General features: G+C 47.0%; 6 protein-coding genes across 6 annotated transcripts; 4 read left to right on the forward strand and 2 right to left on the reverse strand.

The window, feature by feature from the left end:
* Nucleotides 1-85: 85 nt before the first annotated feature.
* Nucleotides 86-1,598, forward strand: F4822DRAFT_429113 (uncharacterized protein; the record flags this gene model as incomplete). The annotated part of the gene is made up of 6 exons (XM_051461030.1): nucleotides 86-435; nucleotides 484-718; nucleotides 781-988; nucleotides 1,050-1,138; nucleotides 1,199-1,336; nucleotides 1,386-1,598. 6 exons carry the CDS (start codon nucleotides 86-88, stop codon nucleotides 1,596-1,598), a joined length of 1,233 nt encoding a protein of 410 aa, XP_051314268.1.
* A 1,230-nt stretch (nucleotides 1,599-2,828) lies between these two features.
* On the forward strand, nucleotides 2,829-4,560 carry F4822DRAFT_429114 (uncharacterized protein; the record flags this gene model as incomplete). Its single annotated transcript, XM_051461031.1, has 6 exons — nucleotides 2,829-2,936; nucleotides 3,003-3,170; nucleotides 3,232-3,279; nucleotides 3,344-3,632; nucleotides 3,703-4,388; nucleotides 4,459-4,560. The coding sequence occupies 6 exons, from the start codon at nucleotides 2,829-2,831 to the stop codon at nucleotides 4,558-4,560; spliced, it is 1,401 nt and encodes a 466-aa protein (XP_051314269.1).
* A 1,114-nt stretch (nucleotides 4,561-5,674) lies between these two features.
* On the forward strand, nucleotides 5,675-6,638 carry F4822DRAFT_429115 (carbohydrate esterase family 1 protein; the record flags this gene model as incomplete). The annotated part of the gene is made up of 3 exons (XM_051461032.1): nucleotides 5,675-5,751; nucleotides 5,814-5,918; nucleotides 5,972-6,638. The coding sequence occupies 3 exons, from the start codon at nucleotides 5,675-5,677 to the stop codon at nucleotides 6,636-6,638; spliced, it is 849 nt and encodes a 282-aa protein (XP_051314270.1).
* Nucleotides 6,639-6,799: 161 nt separating this feature from the next.
* On the reverse strand, nucleotides 6,800-8,806 carry F4822DRAFT_248252 (uncharacterized protein). The gene is made up of 3 exons (XM_051454395.1): nucleotides 8,442-8,806; nucleotides 7,460-8,378; nucleotides 6,800-7,384 (listed from the first exon to the last, which is right to left on the reverse strand). The coding sequence occupies exons 1-3, from the start codon at nucleotides 8,718-8,720 to the stop codon at nucleotides 6,915-6,917; spliced, it is 1,668 nt and encodes a 555-aa protein (XP_051314271.1). The 5' UTR covers nucleotides 8,721-8,806; the 3' UTR covers nucleotides 6,800-6,914.
* Nucleotides 8,807-9,262: 456 nt separating this feature from the next.
* F4822DRAFT_248284 (origin recognition complex subunit 5 C-terminus-domain-containing protein) lies at nucleotides 9,263-11,279 on the forward strand. The gene is made up of 2 exons (XM_051454396.1): nucleotides 9,263-10,000; nucleotides 10,056-11,279. Exons 1-2 carry the CDS (start codon nucleotides 9,497-9,499, stop codon nucleotides 11,064-11,066), a joined length of 1,515 nt encoding a protein of 504 aa, XP_051314272.1. The 5' UTR covers nucleotides 9,263-9,496; the 3' UTR covers nucleotides 11,067-11,279.
* F4822DRAFT_402994 (carbohydrate-binding module family 48) lies at nucleotides 11,197-14,685 on the reverse strand. The gene is made up of 8 exons (XM_051458076.1): nucleotides 13,881-14,685; nucleotides 13,684-13,808; nucleotides 13,505-13,604; nucleotides 13,333-13,445; nucleotides 12,585-13,276; nucleotides 12,196-12,531; nucleotides 11,510-12,140; nucleotides 11,197-11,453 (listed from the first exon to the last, which is right to left on the reverse strand). The coding sequence occupies exons 1-8, from the start codon at nucleotides 13,954-13,956 to the stop codon at nucleotides 11,430-11,432; spliced, it is 2,097 nt and encodes a 698-aa protein (XP_051314273.1). The 5' UTR covers nucleotides 13,957-14,685; the 3' UTR covers nucleotides 11,197-11,429.
* Nucleotides 14,686-14,764: the final 79 nt, after the last annotated feature.

Consider the following 14,764-nt stretch of genomic DNA (forward strand, 5'->3'; position numbering starts at 1 on the left):
AAGCTTGCCTTGCCTTCCGAAGCTTAATGCCTAACTTTTGCTCTCGTAAGGTTGTTCAATCGAGAGGAATGCACGCACCTTCTAAATGGCTACTCCGCTACAATTCACAAACCTCCAAACTCTGAGATCTTGTAGGTTGTGTATTGTATGTGCTAAATCCACCGAGGCTATTCAAATCAAAGATAACTTACACCTTCATACGAAGATAGCCGGTAGAGACGTTGCAGATTTGCCGCCCGGTGCCAGAGGACATGATTTCTGGCTTGGCAATTTTTCTCTCCATGGAAAGAGCAACCTTTCGTATTATGTGATGAGTCTGTCGCGTCAGGGAATACAATCTCGTGCAACCGAAGCAGCTGCTTTATTCACTATCTTGCGACCTGCTTATTCTTTGCTTGTCGGTACTTGTGCTGCGTTAGGTGGTCAAGGATATAGGTATGACACGAAATGTTTCTTTCTTATTGATGCTTATTGTTCTTCTAGTTGTGAAGACGTGATATTTGGTGAGAAGGCTCTGAACTATGAGGAAGGTAACTGGAAGATTGAGAACGGCGCAGCTGTGTTTTCAGCCGATGCACATATCCTGAAGGTTGGTGGCGAATGTATAGAAGGCTTCGTTCAACAAGCGGAGAGAGAGGATTGGAAATATGGCGACTTCATATCGGGTTGCGCAGTGCGAATGGATGCTGCACACATTTTGGATCGAGTTAGAAAGACAGTAAGTCAAGACCCTTGAGTTGTGGTTAATTTTGGCGCCTTACCATACTTCGCGTGAAATAGCAGCTTCGTAATGTTGGAGCGCTGGAGATGGAAGCTAGTGGCGTTGAGGCCTTAGGAATTATTAAAGGGGTATCCGATATGGGGGATGAGCGCAAAGGCCTAGGCCATTGGGCGCACTATAAACCTGCTGTACGAAATGCCACTGAAGCAACTAAGTCGTTCGTAAAGTGGAAGCTCCAGACAACCATAGACGAAAAGCCGGACATAAGTGAGCATCTTCCATGTATTGAAATACCTATGTATGTTATTGACATCTCATAACTATGTAGGTTCCGAACCTGGAGTTATCCTTGCAATGGGCTATGTCGAAAATTACATCTTGAAAGTCGTCCAGAAATTGCTCGAAAGAAACAAGATTGTAAAAATAATTGGAGGAGTATGAAATCTCCAAAAATATTGTGCAGTATGCTGATTACAGGATGCAGGGGACGGTTGGGATCAAGGGAATCCGAATTATCATCCGAAGGCAAACAAAGCGGTATACTTTGACGACTCTAGATTTACAGTAGAAGCGATATATAAGGAGCACCAAATGCTCGAAGTCAGCTTGCCTGGAGTATATGCCCCCCAAACCGCCGACAGAAGACCTGCGCTGAATAACGCAGGGTTCACGATCAATTTTCGTACGTGTAAAGGGTAATTACGTCTTTGACTTACCCACAACTCTGGGCAGCAGTCTTTCAAACCATCCGAACCAGGTTGGACAAGTAGAGTACTTCATAGATATCCTAAAGAGAAGGATTGAATCGCACGAAAATTTTATTGAGGTTATCGATTGGGATTCATTTATTGCTCTTTCCGAGGAGCTTAATGGTTAACGAAATAATGTGACGATAGACAATTACCGTGAAGATAGTAGGGGGTCCAGGGCGCTATGTAGGCGCATTATAGTGGGTTAGTGGATAGGGTATGTACCTAGGTATAAAACCTGGAAGCAATTTAGGCGTGAGTGTGCTTTCCTTTGAAACCGTGCATGTCGATGCATAACTGGGAAAATTGTCAAGGAGGGCTGTTTTTGTATTGTATGTCGTTTCCTACTTAATCCTAAAAAAAAACTAAGTGACTACCTAGGTAGGTATGGAAAGTGCATGTCCCGTAAAAACAAGTACATATCAGGGGAATCCCGAGACGTCGTTGTGTGTAGTTTTCACCCAGAAAATTGGCGTTAAAGTAAGGTTAAGGTTGGCGGGCCTTCCCGAAAAAAACGTGGTGAAAACGGCGACAATTGGGTAACTGCGTCCCTCCACAAACATGCATAGTAGGCAGGTACAGATATAGGTCATCATACCTAGGTATTAGTTAGGAATTAGGTGCCTGGACAACCTTCTGATGTACGTAATCAACCACGAGACTTATGTGTAAAAAGGTAAGTTTATGACCAAGCATAATTTTTTTTTCTTGCAGATTCTCTGATTACCCTAGGGAGGTACATAGGTGTGCTCGCGTACTTGCTTGCCCACCACATATGTACCTACCTCCTACCAAGGTACGTGATTTGTGTTTGGAAGGTAGGTACGGCGCAAATAGACACCTATAATTTCTAGAAGTACCCCTGAACTTAAGGGATCTAGTGGGGTAGTCGACCCCGGATTTTCATGTTGTTGCAGAAATTAGCAGATCTAGCAGGGGCCACAGACAGGGAATGCACGATTTAGGTGGGGCTATACACACAATGTACCTGCTTGTACCTAAGTAGCTCCATATCACATCCATCCCCTTCACTACTTTTCAACAAACTTATTAAACGGCGCAAGCTTCTTACGCTCTTTATTTTTTCTCTTAAATTTTTACTTTACCAGTATTCTGGACTAGATCCGTCAATTCACAATACACATTGCTTACGGCGCTCGTTCATTGCCACCGAGTGCTACGGCGAGTCTTAACGGTTGTGGTTTCCCTCTTAATCTACAATCACCTAAATCGCCGGTTCTACTGCCAATATTTTGCTAACTTCCTAGTACCTTGTCGTATGTATTCACTGCTTGAGAAATCTTGCCTAAAGCTTCGCCGAATCTAATAAAGTTAATAGTTAGGGAAAAGCCACCGACATGGATCCAGGAAAGCATAACCTCGCCGGAAGTCAAAGCCTGATGTCCTTCGTGGCTAGGTACAAACAATATGAAGACAGCCGAGATGACATCGAGGAGCTTCTTAAGGTAAGTTCCTCGGCGCACATATATGTCGCCGTCTTTGTCACGGGTTGCCATCTCACCTGTTCATAGGACCTCATCAAGCATATTGATATTACCGAGTCGCAATTCTTCCAAGAAAATGGCCGTCTTCTTAAAGCTCTATATGATACGCGTCGAGATCTAGAATGCTCACAGACGACCACAAAGGAGCTTAACAATCGTCTGGACGAGATGGAAAGCCACCTTGGATACACTCCGGTAAGTTAAACTACCAGATCAATTCCTTATTCCCGGGACTCCCGACTAAAATTCTCTCCAGGCCCGCAATCCCTATGTCATGGTCCTAGTAGACGGTGATAATGTGATCGTAGGTTCTCACATTAACCCTATATTCTTTCCGCATTAGTAATCTGACTATACTTTAACTGTAGTTCAAAGAGCAGCTCATCAACCAAGGTGCTGAAGGTGGCAAGAAAGCAGTCCAAGAGCTTTGCCAATCTGTTCTTGAGAGGTTCGCGCCCGACAAGGAGGCCGAAACTGAGATTTTCGTAAAGGTTGTCGCCAGTGTGCCCGGCCTTATCAAGGCCCTGAAACGCGATGGCTGCGTGAAGAGCGAGACATTGCTCTCTGCATTCATGACTGGATTTAACCAGGCCAAAGCAACTTGCGATTTTGTCGACATTGGCTATAGCAAAGAGGGAGTAATGGCGCAAATCTTTGGTAAGGTCCTCCCCAATGAATAGCGGGTTGATGTGATTACACTCCTTTTATCTAACCATTTGGATAACAGAGTGCGCACGATTCCATCTCCGCAACTTCGATTGCAAGCAGGTAATTTTAGGATTATCTCACGACGCTGCTTGCACCCCCACTCTACGCAAGCTTGCCCAGGATGACGATGTCAAACCCCGAATCACCGTCCTCGAAGGTTGCCCCAAAGCCGTAGAAATTGAGGATACTGGTATTAGCGTCATCACCTTCGAGAAGATTTTCCGCTCCACTAAGCTTGGCGGACATTCTTGTAAGGAGTCAAGTTCCCTAGATGGGTACTCATACGCAGCCAAGGCCAAGGCAGGTGCCAGTCCACCACCGAAGATAACACTTCCGATCCCGCTCAAGGAAAAAGGCCCTCCAAAGAAGGATGTCCCAAAGGCTACTTCGCCGCAAAAGGAGCTTCAGGGACTGCCTGCTCCCGAGGAGAAAGCTACGCCTAAGTGGACCCTTGCTCCCCGTGGGTTAGATCCCCCGATCCACCCGGAACCGGCAGCTCTTGAGCGCGTGCGAATTCGACACACCGAGACCAAATTATGCAACAACCACTACCTGCGCGGTCCATGCGAGACACCTCGCTGCCCCTTCGAGCATGGCTACAAGCCGACAAAATCCGAAAAGGAGGTCATCCTTTATTTCTGTCGACTGAAGCCTTGCGTCCGCGGCCAACTTTGCGAGGAGGAGGATTGCCCATATGGACACAACGTGAGTTTTTTCTTTCTAAGGCTGGCAAATTAATAAATTGCTTGAAAAGATGCTCACCATTTGATTATAGTGCCCAGCCGTTGTTAAGGGAACGTGCATTTCACGAGTGTGCAGGTTCAGACAGGGAGACCACCCGCCCGGAACCAAGTTCAGTGGCCCCATGCGAAAATAAACACAGCGGATATTCGCATCTCCCTTTCAGACCAGCATTCTATGGCGCGAACACACAGATTAGGAATACCAGGTTCGCCCTATAGTGAGGATGGATAAGGAATTGGTCCTAGCTGGTTATTACTGCATTCGGGTTGTTTCTGACGGGCAATATGCTCGCCCTATCGTCATGAGACGCATGGAAGTCGCCCAACAAATAGGCTGTGACCATATTTGCTTCCGCGGTGATTTCACAATCGCATCAGATAACTTCACGAGATCTTTCTCAAAGGAAGGGATGTCATGTATAATAAAACAAGAAAACAAAAAAAAAACAAGAAAAGGTTTCTGCCCATGTTAGTATTTCTTCTTTTCTCCCCCCATGCCGTGGATTACCTAATGGACGAAAACCCAGCGGTACTTTGACTGGTCGTAAACCCCTGTACGTATCTCTTAGATGACATACGACAACAACGTGGAGGCCACGCCGATCATCACCGCGCTCCAATAACCAACCAGACGGAGGAAAGGGGGCAGTAGTATTCCCCCATGGGGGGGACATCCGCTTAATAACGCGGCGTAGCATCGTAGCATACTTTAGCCGACATGTCAGGGGGGGCTGAATCGTAAAAAGCTTGTATAAACGGCAAATATGCGTCAGTGCCCGCCTTGCCCGCCACGTTTTTGCATACTCCCGTACAGCCTCTCTTTCCCTTTGCGGAAATTGCCGCCCTTGATGTGCCTTGTTACTGGTGGAAAAGAAGACTCCCTGCCCCCAAATTAGGTACTTTATCCCGTACTATTCTGGGTAGGTAACTAGTCCATCTGCCTGCGGCTGTAAGCTAGGTTATGTATGCTGTACGCAGGCTACTGCAGATCCAGGGGCAATTTTGGCAGGATGCGGGGAAGGAGAGACGATAGAAAGCTTGTTCTTGTTAGCAGATTTCGTCACGATGGGGGAGGAAATTTTCCGGCTCTTGTTGTATGTCCGTATATATATTGTGCCTGTCTCCCTACCACTGCCCAAGACAGAATAGAGTCGAAAAAATCTAGATAGACAGATCTTTCGTTCCGTTCCACAATTAGTTATTTTCTCCTGAAATAACTTAGAGATCATGTTGTTCTCCACGCTCGCCATGGCCAGCACGGCCTTGGCGGCCTCGCTCACCCAGGTCTCGAACTACAACAACAATGCAACATCTAAGGCACAGATGTAAAACCCCCACGCTTTCTACTTCGTTTCATCCTTGGCCAACGCACTAACACATCCAATAGGTATGTGTACAAGCCGGACAATGTGGTCGAGAATCCACCTCTAGTTGTCGTGATCCACTCGTGCCAATCCTCAGCACAGTCGTACTTCCAAAACAGCGCTATCCCGTAAGCCCTTAGTACCCCTAACGCCCCTAAATACCCCACTAACCCCGCTATAGGTGGCGTTCTGGCTCGGACAAGAAGGGCTACATCACCGTGTGGCCGTCTTCTCCCAACAGCGGTACTTGCTGGGACGTATCATCCAAGCAGTCCTTGACACACTTGGGTGGTGGTGACTCCCAAGCCATCGCCAACATGATCCTGTACGCCATCTCAGAGTACAAAGTGGACCCCGAACGGGTCTACGTAACAGGCGGCAGCAGCGGCGCCATGATGTCCAACGTCCTCGCCGCAACCTACCCAGAGCTTATCAAAGCCGTATCTCTGTACAGCGGTGTCGCAGCGGGTTGCTTCGTGAGCGCCTCTGGCGGCGTTGATCAATGGAACAACAGCTGCAGTGGCGGACAGTCTCGCGCTACGCCTGAGAAATGGAAGCAAGTTGTCTTGGACATGTACCCAGGCTACGAAGGCCCGCGTCCCAAGATGCAGGTCTGGCACGGAAGTGCTGATAGCACGCTCGCGCCCCAGAACTACCAGGAAGAGATTAAGCAGTGGACTGCTGTGTTCAATGTCAGCCAGGACCCGACAAGTTCTGTGCAGAACGATCCTAAGCAGGGATACACGCGCAACAATTTCGGCGAATCCGTTCAGGGTATTTATGCGCAAGGTGTTGGTCACAGTGTGCCGTCGAATTTGACCGCTAGTGAGGCGTGGTTCGGCTTGTAGAAAGAGGAGATTGTGGAGTAGCTAGTGGAGGAACTGACTGTTGGTGTTAGCCATTGGTGAAAATGTTGCCCTGAATATACATACAGAGCCTAAGATTGAAAATTAAACAGCATATATCCAAAATATATTCAAAGAAATGAATAATATGGTGTCCTCGGTATGTTGGCTATTCTAATATGGATTCACTCTTTGAGTGGAGTTGCATTTTATGTGTTGGCTCAGATTTGCAATTCGTTAAAATGACGGTATCGGGAAATTAGGCGGACTGAAGGCCGGTCACGATATGTCATAAGGAGAGTCAACCGAGGACCCAGATGATATGATATGAGCTCTTAATGCCACATCCAGCTCTGTGGATGTAATAGCAGCTTTCTGTCTGAATCCGCCATCAATAAAGCCGAGTTCAGAGCCCAAATTATCGATCAATTTGACGTCGGTCTTTAATCTAGGATCTCGATCTCTCTCGTATTGGTTCTTCTCGGTTGGAGTCCAGTTATGATTGTCGACAAGTAATTGTGCGATTTCGGTCCTATTCTCTGTATCGAGGATCATCCGAGGAACACGCAATAAGTGTGCCCATTCTTCACCTACGGATTCGATGATTTGCTTGATTTGGCGGTCGGCGATACCGTGTAACCACCAAAGATCGGGGCATAATTTGGCAAAACATAGATGATAAGCTAGAATAATTAAGGCTCGCGGTCGATGTTCCTTTGCTAGTGGTATGAAAGGTTTGGGGACAAAAGCTATGAAAAGTTAAGTTAGCAATTATGCTCGAGTTTTTCGTTGGCGATAACTCATATCAAATTCGAGATGCGTACTGTAGAAAGTGATGATACGAAGATCGAGAATGGAACTGAAACCATGCTCCTTCATCTCCTGGTAAAGTGATCCAAGATACTTAAGCATATCGTAATACGTTTGCTGTTCATCTTCATCTGTATCACCGGCTGTGATAGACGCGACCATGAAGAGAAGGTTGTTCGGTATATATTTCGTCGATTTCTCGAGGTCTACTGCGGGCCGGTAGAAAAGTACTGCCATTCCAGATTGTTGGAGTACCCTATGTGTAACAATATCGATGATGAGACCCATCCCTTTCCAGACCTGCATCCAATCCACAATGTAAAGCCTCTTTGCATCCGGGTCTCGGAACATTTGACTGCTCAATGCGACCATTAAGAGAGAGCAAGGTATGAGAGCGGTGAAATCGGCGGGGTTGGCTGCCTCAATTGCATTTCGATACCCTTCAAAAGCTTTGGCACAGTAATTTGCTGCACGCCGAGGTGGGACAGGTTGACCCATAGTTTGGAGATGCAATGACGACACCGCCATTAAACAATCCATAAGAAAGGGGGATTGAAAAGCCTGTTGAACAACCTTGACCTTCAATATGTTATCGACGAAGGCGGAACGACCGCTTTGGATTGAGAAGAATTGAAAGCCCGTAGTAGTGTAGAACCATAACATCTTCATATCAAGAGCATCGGACATTTCACCCGGCCGAAAAAGGGGCTCCGCGACAATGCTGCTAACAGCACTCTCATAAGCTATTTGAGGTGACGATTTAACGGAAGCATATCCCGAATCGGGAGTAGAGCCGGGAATAGAAGAACTGTATTCCTTTGCAGATGTTGATGTAGGCGAATATGCGGAGTGTGTAGACGACTGTGTAGCCGGGTATACACATTTCTCTTTTCGGAGTCTACATGCCTTACATGTAGGCCTCACTTCGTCGCACTTAATTTAGATGCATTAGTATGTAGCACGATGAGATTGGAACTATATGTGATATTTTATTACCTTCACTTTTCGTTTTTTGCATTGCTGACATCCGGCTCGTGACTTCTTATGAGGTCGTTTTGAATGGTATGGCTTATGTGAGTTTGGATGAGTATCGGAGTTCTCACTAGAATGCCTACTGGACTGATCAAATTCGACTGTGGTGGTAGTGACAGGATCGAGAGATGCAAGATTGCCTTCGTTAATCGAGAGGGTGTCCACATCGAAGTTCAAATCCAGCTCAGGATTAAGACCGACATCAGTGTCTACTTCTAGACTCTCGATATCCACTTCATCCATCTTGTGAGAATTGAAAACGCGTGTCGCGGAGTTAGTTATCTAGGTAGACACCATCTTTGGATTAATAACGAGAAACACTCCTTTATTGTAAGAGAGTATTAATTAATTAAGACGAAATGAATAGATGGTAGGACTTAAACGGAGTAATAGAAGAGACGGAATTCGGAAGTGATTATAGGCAGCTTAGCCAGCGGTAGTAGAGCGGGTCAGGTAAAAACAAGTTAGTGTAAGTAGCTAGGTAGCTAGCATCAGCCACAATGCACTGTACCTTCGGTATCGGTACTAATGTAGTTGCATTATTCGAAGGAAAGAGGCCTATGAAAAAGCAAAGGAGGAGGGAATCAGGGCAAGGCAGTGCAGGGTACAGGGGGTTCAGTTTATACTCCATAGGCACAGAAACGATGAGACTGACGTACGCTCTGTCCCCACTATTTCAGCCCTGCGGCACAGCCTTCCTCCGCTGCCATCCTGCATACTGCCGATACCTTCCACACGTGGTATACCGCACTTCTGTTTACTAAAATGCTGACTAACCGATCCTTTCCCGATTCCCCAGACTTGGCTTTTGATTGTTGGTTCAACTTAGATAATCCAAACTCTCTAGAACTTCTTATAAGCTATAAGCTTACTTACATATGACATATCATAGTATACAAAGTCCTATATTCTGATGCCAGCAAATATTTACAACAGTAAAAACGACAGGAATTGACCGACGCTGACGTGGGAGAAGGTCAATTAACAATTCGGGGTGTTATCTAGCGAAACTAAAACCAATGGCAAGCTTTTTCGAGCTCCCAGACGACCTTCTTGCGGCTCTCATTGGGAGCTTTCCATGTCGCGATGCTCAGATTCGTGCATTGACGACGTTGCTTTATCCCCGAGCTGCGCCATGTCGTAACCTGATCATTCACGGTACTGAGGCAACCGGTAAAAGTGCTGTAACCGCGCGTCTCCTCGAATCGTTGTCCTCGCAAGCTTCGAACGACGATAGCCCCCTTCTCAATTACGCAATTGTTAAGTCCGCGGAATGTGTAACGGCGCGACATCTATTCGAACGAACAGTAGGCTCCGTAGCCGATACCTTACAGCGAGATGATAGCATATCAGTCGGACGTTGCGAAACGCTTGCCTCGCTCACAGTCGAGTTAACCAAGCTTCTGAAGTACGACCAACCCGAACAGAAGGACCGGAGGTTTGTGCTAGTTTTCGATGGTATTGACCGCCAGCGAGAGGCGCCACCAACTTTGTTGCCAGCTCTCGCTAGATTATCTGAACTTGTATGTATCTCCTCACGCCCATACATAGCTTTACCTTCTAACGTATAAACTCTAGATCCCAAATCTAACAACGATATTCATCCTAACAACCCCCTCGCCCTCCCTCCTCCGCGTATCCTCCGTCCCCCAAATCTACTTCCCACCGTACACAAAAACCGAATACGTCACGATCCTCTCACGCGCGCCGTACACCCCGCAACCGCTTCCAAACACCACACCCCAAGAAACAACCGACCTATGGGCACGTTTCACAGCCGCAGTCCACGACGCCCTCTCCAAGCCCGCATCCCGCACACTCCCGGGCCTCGCCCGCGCTTGTGCCGCACTCTGGCCGCGATTCACAGCCCCCGTTGCCGCAGGAACCCACCGCGCTCGCGAATTCACGAAACTACTCGTCGCGGCACGTGCCTACTTCCAAGATGAAAGCGTACTTGAACCTGGTATAACTTTGGCTTCTACATCCGCCAGCAAGAACAGTCTTGCTCTCACCGCTGCTACTACCAATACCAAACCATCTGAAAAAGAAATCCGAAAGAATAATTTGAGTAGTAGTGGTAGCAAAGACCTAGCAACCCTTCTCCCGCCCACCGCACGCCTGCTCCTGATCGCCGCGTACCTAGCCTCGCATAACGCGCCGCGCCACGACCAGACTATATTCAGCACATGGCACTCCGGCCGGCGGCGCCGCGGGGGCGGTGGTATCGGGGTTGGAATACGGAATAATGCGACCAAAAGATCTAAACATCGAAAGATTGCGCGAAAACTACTTGGTCCTAGTGCGTTTGTGCTGGAGCGTATGGTAGCGATTTATGCTGCCACTCGACGGGAGTGGGTAAATGATGACGATCCTAGCGCGGACGATAGGGTCAGCGTAGACGGTGACGTCGGTATGGCTCTTGCGACATTGGCCAGTTTGAGATTACTGGTTCGCGTTGGGGGAGGTGCGGCTGGTGTGTGCGACGCGATGGACCGTGGTGGGAAGTGGAGAGTGGGCGTTGGTTGGGAGGTCATTCGGGGAGTAGGCCGAAGTATGGGGGTTGAGGTTGAAGAGTGGCTCGTTGAGTAGAAGTGATGATATCGGGAAATAGAAAGGAATTTAGAAGGGGAAAACAAGAAGCGTATCGCCCAAATATGATGGCTAATATGCATAATACTATTGATACCCTTAGATCTATATGGCTCTTTAAATGGTAAAATGTTAATTTATCTATGGCCCATGGTGCACCGACAAAATTGTTCGAATAAGAGAATCGTCCTCCAAATATGTTGCCGTGACACCCACATAACGCATCTCACATCTCATCTAGCTAAACTCGCTACATCGCTCAAAATCCACCTATAGATCATATAGTAAGATTGTATGAAAAAATTTTGCTTTCATCGACATTTAGACTTATTGTCTGCTGCCTATGATTCCACTATGATCTGTTCAAGAACTTTCAAGTGCCAGAATCTGTCATGTAGCATTAGCACAGTAGAATCTTAACCAATTTAACACGGGCGAATTACCAGAGCAGTACGGCTGGGGATATACACGTGCGTCCAGTTCTTGCGACCGTTCCACTCCATTGGAGTAGTAAAGAAGCGCGCATTCGAATCGTTGCGACCAAAGCCACCAACTTCCTTGGTGTCTGTGTCGAGTACGATCTTGTAGGTGCCCGCAACGTCTACACCGATGCGATAATCGGCGAAGCTCTCGGTTGGGTGGAAATTGAAGATGAAAACACAGCCGGCGCGCTCGAATACAATTACTTTGTCGCTCTCATTCTTGAGGCTAATGTATGCCTGAGGCGCATGCAACCAACCGTAATGGTTCTCTGTAAGGTTCATTTGGCGGTCAAATTCATTGAGATCCTTGTAGCGTAGAAGGTGGTCATCAGTGAGGTTGAGCTGACGCCGCGCGTACCAGAATGAGTTCTGGTTGCCCTCACGTGGGAAGTCGAGCCACTCGGGATGGCCGAACTCATTACCTTCAAAGTTGAGGTAACCCTCACCACCGAGGCCGTGTGTTAGTAGTCGGATCATCTTGTGGAGTGCCATACCCCGCGAGATTACCGGAGTTAGAGGCGAGAGGACCGACATGTTGGTGTAAAGTTCGGCGTCGCAGAGGTGCATGAGCAGGGTTTTATCACCCACAAGACTGGAAACCATATGTTAGTCTGCTATTTCCCATACAATAGTAATATCCTACTTACGCTTGGTCATGACTCTCGCAATATGCGATTGTCTTCTCGCCATGTCGCCTGTTGGTGAGAGTCCAGCAGATGTTAGAAATATCCCATTCCTCATCTTTCTTCTCTTTGAGAATCTTGATCCACATATCTGGGATAGCCATCGCTAATCGGTAGTCGAAGCCAACTCCGCCAAGTGACAATGGTAAGCAGAGTGCTGGCATACCGGAGACATCTTCTGCGACTGTAATTGATTCGGGATAAAGGTCGTGAAGCATCTCATTCGCGATCATTAGATAAACCACTGCCTCCTCATCGACCTCGGAACCGAAATATTCGTGGTATCCTCCAGAGAAACCCCTGCGTATTGTTAGTATTAATGGTTGGTGGGCGTATTTCGAACGTATGCTTACGTTCCAATTCCGTGGTGGAGATAGAGCATGCTGGTAACTCCATCAAAGCGGAAACCATCAAACTGGTATTCATCCATCCAAAATCTCAAATTGCTAAGCAAGAATCGTAGTACTTCATGACTTCCATAGTTGAATAGTCTAGAGTCCCATAGTTCATGTCTGCCCTTTGCACCACCATGGAAGTAAAGGTGATCGGAGCCGTCAAATTCGTTTAGGCCGTCAAGCACATTCTTAGAAGCATGGCTGTGGACGACATCGAGCAGAACAACCAATCCTAAGCCATGTGCGGTATCAATCAACTCCTTGAGATCCTCCGGAGTACCGTATCGGCTGCTCGCGGCAAAGAAGTTGTTCACTTGGTAGCCGAAACTGGCATAGTAGGCATGTTCCATAACGGCCATGAGTTGGATGACGTTATAGCCTAAGTTCTTTATTCTTGGCAACATGCTCTTGGTGAACTCCTTAAATGTTGTGACTCGCAATTCGGGCGAGGAGATACCCACGTGCGCTTCATAGACGCGAGCACTCAATGGCTTTTTTGGCCTTTGGTTTTTGAAGGTGTACTTTTCGGACTCGGGTGGGTTCCAAAAACGTGCATCGTAGGCGGGAGACACAGAGAGGTCTTGTGTGACATATTTAATCCAAGCTGGTAGACGGTCAATTCGCTCGCCGGAAGGAATTGTCATGGAGATCTAATGTTCGATCTTAGCAGATGTAAAGTGTGTTTAGCTCAAACAAGGCCTTATACCTTGATTTTGGACTTGTGAGGGATGGCCGGTTGGCCATCCTTCGCAGGCACGACGATTTCCCAAACTCCAAATTCATTCTTTTTCATGGGATGAGAACCCCTATTCCACTCATCTAGCGGAGTTTAGTTAGCATAACGGCCTATAAAGCGATGCGGGGCGGCCAGCGCTCACTAAAATCCCCAATCAAGAACGCCTCGGTGCCGTTGGGTGCCCATTCTCGATATATAATGTTGTTTTCTTTATCAACGTTCAGGCCGTAGATCTCGGTACCCTAATTAGGTTCGGAAAAAGACCTATACGTTAGTATGAACCGTTGAGAATTGCTTTGACTGCTTGGGATCAAAACAAACTTTTGAGAACTTCTCAAGGCCACCCTCGGTATCATCGATATTCTTAATCCACTCTTGAGCTTTCGCATATCTTCGCTTTAGTGAGTCCTGGAAAGGCGATAACCAAGGATCTAACTGTACGACACCTGGAAGTCACAAAGTTAACCAACAACACCATGCGATCATCGCGCCATTGCGGGATCGGGAAGAAGTCGCACCAGTGCCATCATTTGGGATCCCCGCAGCGGCGCCGGAGCCGAGAGTATTCGCAGAATTATCAGCTACAGCAGTCATTTTGGCGGACTGTTGCTTGCTTGTAGCTTGAGGGAAAAAGAGTCAGGTAAAAGGGGGAAATGGTTGGTATTGTAGAGCTCAAGCTGGGAAGCTCTTGACGCGCGGGACTGAAATTACTGGGGGAGTTTAGGTCGATCTAGAGCTCCCCGCTAAACAAGCTATCAAGGGAGCTATGCTTGATAGGTTAGAACAAAGTCGCACTCGTTTCTCGTGAGTAAATTAAATTGTTGTGATTCTATTTATTCTGATAAGGAATAAAAGAGAATAAAAGAAAAGAAAAAAACTCAATTGAGAAGAACCAATTGCGCTACTTGTTATCTATTCCAACTTGCGACTTCCCATATGTAATTGTTGCCCCAGTAGTGCTTCCCCAGATGAGGAGAAGAAAGCTCCAGCCCAAAAAAATCATGTTGAATGACGTCGAGGGGCAAGTCGAGCTGCAGTAGCAGCACAGCAGTGGATCTTCAAATCACTGTTTGGCCGATCATATCGCCTAGAACTTCCAGCTCCATGTCTGTAACATTTCGCCTATCAAGTGAGTAAAATGTTGTATATCTGAAGTATGAAAGCATTGTTTTGTAATTCTTGCGATTTTGGGTCATGCATCATTCAACATTATGGAATTGGGCCATGAATGAGTAGAATTGAATAATGATTGAACTTTTTAAACCGAGAGAATTTAGGTGCTAGTTCCAACATTTTAGGGGCTTTGCGGGGTATTACTTAAGCTTAAGCATCGTCCAATTTTAGCGGACAAACCATTCTGTTAGTGACCTGGATGAAGTATATTATTCCAGGGAGCCCCGCA

Source organism: Hypoxylon trugodes (genome assembly GCF_022578975.1).
Source record: "Hypoxylon trugodes strain CBS 135444 unplaced genomic scaffold F4822scaffold_5, whole genome shotgun sequence".
NCBI classification, from domain to species: domain Eukaryota; kingdom Fungi; phylum Ascomycota; class Sordariomycetes; order Xylariales; family Hypoxylaceae; genus Hypoxylon; species Hypoxylon trugodes.